Below are 9,490 nucleotides of genomic sequence, written 5' to 3' on the forward strand. Positions count from 1 at the left end.
CAGGAGAACCTCATTCCATGTTCATTCATTTTCTTGATAATGTTTGTTTTCCAGTTGAAAATCAGAATGTTTGGAACAAGTTTGATAAATGTTTGTTAACGTTGTATTCATTCCTTTGTCAGAAAGGAAATAGCTATATTTCGCAAGAATGCTGCAAACCCCCAAGTATTTCTAAAAGTTGGTTGACATTTACAAAGATTTCACATTGGTTTCATACACATTCCTCAACGAGACATGTGTATTGCACGTGTTTCATGTATGTTTTTCTTGTTTGTTTTTGCAGTAAAACTTTCGATCCATTCATCAACTGTTGAAGCTGTACAAAAAAACACAGAAATGTCACATATGTTTCGTACATATTTCCCATCACGATCCAAGTGAAAATCAAAAGCTTCCAATCGTACCTCATATGAAACTGGAATCACATAAAAGAATGGTTTTGTAAAGTTCCATACTTGTTCGAGTCAAGTTTATGCAAAATTTAAATAAAAAATTCAAAAAGTATATACTCCTTTTGATCCATATTACGCTTGTCGTAACTTTAGTACACCTTTGTATTAAAGTTGTACTAAAACTACTACAATTGGTATATGGATCGGGAGGAGTACACAACATTGGTCTTCGTTAACTAAAAGATATTGCCGGATATATATAAATTCTATGCATTTTGGAGCTAAAAATGTATGTTTTAAAATTATTTTTTGAGAAAACATACGTTTTAAGATTTTTTTTGAGGGGTACATACGTTTTTGGATGAAATGTTTTATTTAATATTCCGAGTGCCGTCCTTCCCTGAGAATAACTTTTTTTTTTGAGGAAAGAATAACTTTTTTTTTGTCCCGTCATGTAGGCCCAAGTGGCCCAGCGAAGTATAGCAAATGTTGGACGGAACGGGGTCTTAGGGTTCCAACAGCACCGTTCCCACCCCCGTGTGGGTGCCGTCTTCGCCTCCGCCCTACCGTTTTCGTCGCCGGCCGGCAGGGCCGCGCCGTGGCTTCTCGTGAAGCCAGGCCCCCGCGCCGGCACGTCGCCAATCCATGGATGCATGTATCCGATCGGTCGATTATCCATGCATGCATGGATCGGCGCCGTGCCGCGCCAACGGGGATCAAATTATGCCAATCGTTATGACGAAGTCTTCTCGATCGATCGATCGATTGATCTCGCCTGCCCGGCCCAACAGGCAAACCCGACCTCAATCTGCAGGTATATAATATTGTTCTTACAACTAGTTTCATCCAAGTTCGGTCTATCGGCAAGCCGATCTATAAGCATGTGCTCCTACGTTGCAGTTATATATAAACGGCGACACGTGCTGACGTGCCATGGCGGCCGTGGCAGGTTTACTGGCGACCTGCATGTTTTCCATGTCACCCTTTTGACGCAGGAGACTTTGGCATCGGACTCGGACCATAGGAAGGATCAATAGACATTCATGCTCATGTTCTTTCTTTCCTTTTTTGAGAAAAAGGCAGCCCTCCTTTCATTTGATCAGAGAAAAACAAAGTCAGCTGAAAAAAAAGGGTAAAGGATCAGATGGGGAAAAAGCCAACATTTGAAATTGTTTGTATTTGGTAAATCAATTGTAATACTGGCCAAGCTACATTTGTTTTGCAAATTTCTTTTACAATGTTGTGTCGCGTATTGTCCATATTCATGGTGCTACAAAAGCATCTGGTTTTTAGTTTCTGTTTTTTATATAGATAATATTTGGTGCATGCAATGTTGCATGCTCGGGTGTTAATAAACACAATATTGTTCATATTGTTTCCTGGTGCCCTCTGTTTTTGACTTGTTTAACCTTGTGCGCTTTTTCTATAAATATTCAGTGCCACTTCTATGGAGTGGACTAATAAAATGTTTATGCCGAAATATTGAAAAACGCTTCCTGTTTTTTTTTGCTTTCCATCATATGTTAAGAAATGCCTTATTATTCGTATATTTATTGACAGACTCTGTTTGTCATAAGTAAACTTGTTCTTATTTGGCCCTATGAGATATAATTACGGAAAACCTTTAAGGAAATCAAATGTAACTCAGTTTTCAACAAATATTTCTGATCCATGTATTTCTGGTTAACATATGAAAATTTTGTGGCTATTTGCATTGCAAATAATTATGCATGGACTGCCATTCTTTAGGTGTTTTTATGGACTACACATGTTACCTTTATGTTTTATCTGTCTTATATGAGAACAGAAAACCTGGTCAACTACTGAGATCTTGAAAAGCAGTGGCAAGAGTTCCCTACTAGGATTTGATTCACCTTCCGGGATGTGAAGAAGTTGCACATCTTTTCCAATGGGTAACAAATCTATTTGTTTTTCCTTATTGCCTTAATTACCATCCACGTCATGGCTCTTTCTTGATCAAATCCTTACTAGGTTCATCTCGTTCAGATATTGCATCTCTACTATGCTAGTGGGTACCTTTAATTATGCCGAAATGTGAAAGCCGATTTTCTATCTGTTGTACCAGTACATTAATTGCCTATGTTGTGTGGTTAAGTTACTAGACATTGTTTAGCTTGTTTCTGTCATTTGTCTATTAATAATTAACTGTAGCTGCTTAATTTTTTTAATGCTTATGTTCACCCCATGCATTCTTCGTGTTATAAAGCGAGAAAGTATCACGTGGAAACTAACTTACCATGAAAACTTCATGGAACAATGTTTTGTAGTGGTGACTGGCAAGCGACATTTGACAGTCTATGCCAGATGAGGGTCCTCGTTGAAGATGCCCATATGTAGGCATTACCATTTGCCTTGTACCCGTTTCTAGCTTGGTACCTGTATTTCATAAGTGCCCATTGTTTTTTTTGTTGTCTTTTTCTCAGGCTAATTTCACTAAAAAAATTAAACATATACTAGTTCGACGTGTTAAGATTAGTTGAATCCCTTGGTATGGCATTTCCCCTTTTTTTGCATTTTGATCAAAGCGCCTCATGAGTAGTAGTAGTTTTGATTGATCACAAGTCTTTTAAAAAAACAGGGGTTAATTAACAAGCTAGTAGTTCATTTAAACATATGTGTGCTTCATTCATCCATTTTTTTGTTTGAAACTCATAATTGAGAAAAGTAGATAATCTGGAAAACTTTGGTCTTTATTATTTTTCCCCATTCATCCCTCTGCTACTGTCAACGGCTAATCCCATTCCTCTGTTCCAGCGTGGCACCACCCACACCCACCCAGGCAGCACGCGCACGAGCCGGCTCGACTCGACCCGACGCGACTCGGGCCCAGTCCGTACGACCAGGGCGGCGCGGCCGGCCTAGAACCTCCGTTAAACCCCCTGGCCACCTCGCCGGCGGCCGGCCGCCTCGACCACCCCGTCGGCCGCGAAGCCCCTCGCCGACGCCGGACGGCCGCGTCCTCCCCCCGTCCGCCGGCCGCGCCACCCTGCTCGTTGCCCGCCAACAACGCCGGCCTCCTCGAGTTCCACGACGACCCCGCTCGACTCCGACCACGCCGGCGGCCTCGTCGCGGCCACATCCGACGGGCGCCAAGTCCGACCGGCCACCTGCTCCTGGCCTCCTGACCACCTCCTGTTCCACGTCCGCTGCCTTCCCCAAGGTCGGAAGACGAGCACGGGTACCTGCCTCGCGGGCACGGCTGGAGGTAATAATCAGCTAAACCCTACCCGTATGTTCCTGTGCACGACCGGTTACTCTATGATTTGCCCGGAAATAATTCTGTGATGGTTAACTTGTGAGTCCCCCAGCATTTAGGCCAGTTCACTGATGGATTCCTGTGATTTCCGTCATGTCTGAGAAATGTGGGTACTATTGTTGGCCTGTGACTGATTTTCAATTGCAAATTTTGGTGAAATTGTCTTTTCTGATCCACCCGGACTCTGTCATGTGGATTGATGTAGTATGTATCTAGCCTACACATTCAAGTAACAAAACGTTTGTCTGAAATTTCCCAGCACAAACATGAGCAAACTATGTGGCTACACTGATGTCTATATTAATAATTCGTCATGGCAAAAGCTCCCTAAGCAAGTAAACATATTGCCTTTTACCTGGCTGTTACCTATTCTATTCCAAAGCCAGATTTGCATTACTTAACCACTGTGGCTTCAATGATAAATCCCCAAGTTATCCTGAGATTTACTACTTTAGTTCTGAATTGTTGCCATGCATTCTCCTCAGATATCACAAACGTGTTCTACACATATTTCGTCCATATTACGTTTGCGTTATATATAAAAAGTAGGATAACCCAGTCATGCCTATTATATGGTGCCTCCATCTGTGAAAAAACCCTCTGGCCTTAGGTGCATTTGTGCAGGCTGGATACTGTTTGACAACTTGATATGTCTGCTCATTCTCTACTGCTGTGGCACCATAGATTTTGAAGATTCGTCTCTGAAGGCAGTGTTATTTCAGAAACCTCTTGATCTGATTGCATCTGGCCAGGTAATTAGTTACTTGCTGTCAATATTTCTTCATACTCTCTCTAGACCATCTGCTTGCTCTTTATGCCTTGCTTGCCTGCACCGGCAGGTTGTTGGATTTGAGTCATACTAATGTAATTGTTTACCCTTAACCATTTGTTCCCGTCAAATCATATTGTTTAGTAGTTGAATCATTATGTATATTTGTAAAAAAATCTAGAACTGCTGGAATTCCAGAGATTCGCCCTCCAGCATCATGTGGTGCTCGCCTAACCCTGGGCACAATGGTCTACGACACTCACAATGCAGCATTTGTTTCATACCATATCTATAGCCCATCTTAGATTGTATTGAGTATTGGATTTGTTTTCTGAATATCTTTTCCTATCTTGTTTATTCTCTTTCGGGTTTTCTTGAATCCAAAAACCAGAGCAACATTTTTCAACGCTCTTTTTCCTACATTGGCATGTGCAAAACAGGGACGATGTAATAAGGTTTTAAAAATTCTCCATCAAATAGGAGAGAATACAATGATGCTTGAGTGGTAAATAGAGGTACTGCCACACAGGAAATAGACTTGCGTAAAGTGGACCGTTAATTAATTGCATAGCCTATCAATTAATTGCTGTTGTGTGTTTCCATCTGACAGTCAATTAATTTGCAGATAATTTGCACGAGATTGGAACCAAGCTTCCGCTCCCCTCGCAAATGGCTACAGAACATGAGCTACCTCCGTGGGCGGTGAGCTCTGATCTCTCATTGCCCCCTTTCTCTCTCTAGGTTACCTTTTAACTAGTCATATAGGGTAACTAGGTTAAGGACTTTGTTGCTGATTGAAAATTTTAGAATTTCATACACTGTATTAAGTTAACATATGATTAGTTTTATTGCAGCCTTAGTACTAAGGCCATACTTCTGAGTATCAATAGCTCCTGGTTTTCAACACGAATACTTACACCAACTCATACATTCATTACTTTAGGGTGTGCAAAAGTTGAATATACTTATCTTCTCTTTACCACAATGCACGTGTAGATTTTGACAAATTTTATAATTTGTAGGGTGCCCCAAAATTTGAGTTCCAGCTTTTTAAAAATGCAACTAAAATGGCAAGGTCCTATCATACGTTGGGAGTCAATGTGAGAAGGCTTTTGAGGCAGAAATCTGATGAAGGAGGTGCACAGTATGTGCGGGATTTAAAAATTTCTGAGTCCCTTGGTTTTCAGCATGAAATTCCCGAGTTGCCAATACAACCTAGCTATTTCATTGTTGCAATGGTTCCACCTCCGGATGTAGAAGATGGCACACTTTTGGATAGGGAGGTTGAGTTACTATTCGCTGCTGACTCGATGTATCACCTTGGTTTCTCAGCAAAAAGTGTTTGGTATGTTTTTAAAGATGCTATTCTCCCTGGAGTTAGAGAAGGATGTGAAGCTAAATACAACATCGAAAGACTACCTTCAAAGGAAGCTACCAAGAGGTTGGGATGGATTTTAAGAATTTGGTTATTGGTTTCCTTGGACAATTAGAGACCTATGAAGTGCTACTAGACCATAAACGGGCATCTCATAGGCAATTAGTCCAAGTCATGCGCCGCAATTTGGTGACTTTTTCTGAGCCAATGAGATTTGCTTTTCTGTTCAAGCTAAATCTCACAATATTTCAACTTGGAAATCTGTGTGCTGTGTTGGATGTTCCTGTCAAAAAGAATGAGTTATACCGGAATCTTTCTTATCATTTCAATGATTGGAGCAATTACTCTGAGAAGTGCAGACAAGGAAGAGAAAAATTTGATGCAGAATGGCAACGATCTGATCCAGAGTTTAGCAAGTACATATTATCAGGAATTCCCACGTTTGATGCTCTGTTAAATTTTGTGAGTCTGTTGTCAAATAAAAACCACAAGAAAAGTAGGGAAGAGGAATCTGAAAAGCACATGAAACAATCTTTTGGAAATCTAGAAGATCGCAAGGAGGGTGGTGGGGATGAGGATCCTCCAAGTGATAAAGATGGTAATAAAGAGAGACGTAAGAAGAAAGACACATCTTCCGCCTGGTTCTTTGAGGCCCCTGTGATGCCATTCCATTGGATTGATAGAGGATCAGACATAGTAAAGGTCAGTTACACTTCTTGCTTGTTGGCACTATACCTCTCCTTGGTCACATCTAGTTGGTCCCGTTGTATTTTGTGTGCCTCATCTTTCAATCTTTTAAACAGGAGTATGCATTTTATGTGCTGAAACAGAGATGGTCCTACACATGTGTGAAACAACTTATTGAGAGGCTTATTTCTGGTGAGTGGGGTGAATTTTGTACATTTTCCATTGGCGACACTTTAATTTTCCTAACTGTGTATGTTGAGTTTCCACCAGCTAAAGCAATGGAGAATGACTTCATTCCTGATGTTGATTGTCCCAGCGTGGGTTTTCCGCTGGTTTTGACTTGCTTCAGCAACGTAAGTAAACTTGCTCCTTGCTGAGAATGAATGCATTCATTGTGCTATCTTTAGTGTCCCAAGGATAATACATTATCAATGGATTGCAGAATCTCTTTCGCAGAGATCCCCTGAAGCTTGCTGATGATGGCGGCGAGTTCCAAAGCACTGTCCAATACATTGACGCTTTTCTTTTGATCATTGTATGTTTTCCTGTTTATCACTAGTGCTGTATTATTGTACTAGTTTTTACCACATCAATGGGACTTAAAATCCATGTTTTTTAAATCAAAGGGGAACCCTGCTCAAACGGATTCTCATATCTTCACTCTTGGGAGTCCCAACAATGATTTTACTGTTAGGCAACTTGCTGAATTGATGACAGAGGTATGGTATTGAAACGGCTGTTTTGAAAGTCTCATTCTTCGATATTTTGACAAGCTTTTGCCGAGTTTGAGCAGTCTAGACTAAGCTTGGCTCAGCTCAGCTCAGCATTTGATTTTCTTTCACTTGCTCATTTATTAATTTTTCTAGATTGTTTTTTTTTTGGCATTTTCCTGGGCTACCCCTTTGAGGTCTGCTGTCATCCTCTTTTAGCTTACACTAATTATCTCTTTTACTATTCAAAACTTTTTAACAGGAAACTGAATTTTTCGTGCTTAAAGTAGACGAGTCACCCTACATCTTTGGTCCCAGGGAGGGCGTTCCATGGGTTTTGGCTTGCTTCAGTGAAGTATGTAAACCTATTCCTTGATGCTGAGAATGAATACCTTGGTTGTACACTGTTCAGTCTTCTCACAGGATATACGGTGCCATCGGATATTTTCAGAACCTCCTGCGCAGAGAGACCTGGAAGCTTGCTGATGGCGGGAATTGTCAGAGAACTTATGTTTGCATCAAGGAAGCCATTGAAGCTCCTCTTTTGATGATTGTATGCCCTCTCTGTTTTATCTTCGGTTTGTTTTTTCTGATGTTCATGGTTACTTGCATCAGTGGGACTGAACTGTCCTGTTTTCTTTTTAATCAAAGGAAACCGTGCTCGAGCCGACGCTCATATCTCCATTGTGTGGAATCCCAACATAGCCACTGCTATGGAATTTGCTAAAATGATAACAGACATAAGCCACTTTTGAATGCACATCAACTTCTGCTACCTTTGTCTTTTCTGAATTTCTCACTGCATTCATCTGCAGGCACATGGCCATGTCCCAGGAGAGCAACCTTTGATTGCTGTGAGTTCCACACGACTCTATGGTGAAGGATACGATGACAGGATTCTTGATGTTACTCTAATCATAAAGCAGCTAGTAGGTCACATCTCCACTGTTGGGGGTCCCAGCACATTCACTGCTAGGGAATTTACTGAAATGGTGACATATATATGCCACTTTTCACAGCGCATCAACTATATCTTCTGCTACATGCATCTCTTCTGAACCTCTCTCTGCATTCATCTGCAGGTACATGGCAGTGTCTCAGGAGAACCACCGCTGGAGGAACCTTTGATTGAGGCGAGCATGGAGCAGTTCTTGGGCAAATATGATGATAGCAACGACAAGAGGATCCCTGGTGTGATCCCAAACAACAAGAAGCAGCTAGGTATATCATTCTGCAAATAGCATGTGGTCATGTCTGGCTTATGTTATTCTCCCTGACTAGTAGGATCTGATATCAAAATGTGCCAGGAGAGTCACCGCTGGAGGATCCTTTGATTGAGGTGAGCATAGAACAGTTTTTGGGCGAAGGATATGACGACAGCAACAAGAGGATTCCTGATGTGATGCTGATCAACAAGCAGCTAGGTATATGTCTGGAAAAAGCGTGGACGTGTGTGGCCTATGTGGTTCACCCCAAGTCCCCAACTAGTGGTACCTAATCTCATAACCAAATGCCTTGTTATCTCTAGGGTGGAACCCAAACGATGCCTCTCCAAAGGAACTGCTGGCGACGGCACTGACGACCTTGCAGCACAAGACCAGGCAGACAAGTTGTCGAAAGGCAGATGTCACAGGCTCCATCGTCGAGTTACACAACATGCCGCGGTCTTGGATTCTGCGGCGACACTGCTGATCATGTAGAGAGCAGTTTTTTGCAAGCCATATAGATAGATAAATACACATACTACATACTCTCATCGCTGAACATGTAAAGTCCTTGCGTAAACGGGCGGAGCTGATGTACATTATTCCACAAAAACCGGGGCCTGTGGGCATCGATGATGCGGGCTGGAAGTATACTACGCACGTTGGTTTGGAGCTGAAGATCTTGAGTTACAAACCTGATTGGTTGATTTGTTGGTTCACTCCCTAGAGCTTACAAAGATGGTACTGTTAACTGTACGTATAGTTCAGACTTTTTCTCTCGTGCTGGAACTATGTTGGTTCTGAATTTTCTGAACTTGCTTCCTCTTTAACCTGCAAGTAGAGAGGCATGCATGCTAAATACACGCTAGCGAAGGTGAAAAGCATTGTAATTAGGATATGCTGTGGTTGATTGTTTTTTGGTTTGAATTTGGAAAGAGGTTTCGATCCAGTCTATGGAGGTTTGTTCTTAATGGGAAAATATACACCATTGGCCGGTGTGGTGGCGGCGGTCGGCCTGATCTGGGATCCGGTGGTGCTGGCTGCGGGCGGCTGCATCCTCCAATGGAGGTGTCGG

General features: G+C 41.9%; 1 protein-coding gene and 1 long non-coding RNA gene across 2 annotated transcripts; both read left to right on the forward strand.

The window, feature by feature from the left end:
• Positions 1-892: 892 nt before the first annotated feature.
• LOC123071731 (uncharacterized) lies at positions 893-1,762 on the forward strand. Its single transcript, XR_006434520.1, has 2 exons — positions 893-1,206; positions 1,293-1,762. It is a non-coding gene; the product is annotated as an uncharacterized lncRNA (long non-coding RNA).
• Positions 1,763-4,841: 3,079 nt separating this feature from the next.
• Positions 4,842-9,166, forward strand: LOC123071797 (uncharacterized). Its single transcript, XM_044495411.1, has 12 exons — positions 4,842-5,140; positions 5,461-6,515; positions 6,617-6,692; positions 6,771-6,853; positions 6,943-7,035; positions 7,127-7,219; positions 7,473-7,565; positions 7,662-7,763; positions 8,026-8,202; positions 8,293-8,431; positions 8,518-8,634; positions 8,739-9,166. The coding sequence occupies exons 2-12, from the start codon at positions 5,886-5,888 to the stop codon at positions 8,900-8,902; spliced, it is 1,767 nt and encodes a 588-aa protein (XP_044351346.1). The 5' UTR covers positions 4,842-5,140; positions 5,461-5,885; the 3' UTR covers positions 8,903-9,166.
• Positions 9,167-9,490: the final 324 nt, after the last annotated feature.

Source organism: Triticum aestivum, chromosome 1A, assembly GCF_018294505.1.
Source record: "Triticum aestivum cultivar Chinese Spring chromosome 1A, IWGSC CS RefSeq v2.1, whole genome shotgun sequence".
Taxonomy (NCBI): domain Eukaryota; kingdom Viridiplantae; phylum Streptophyta; class Magnoliopsida; order Poales; family Poaceae; genus Triticum; species Triticum aestivum.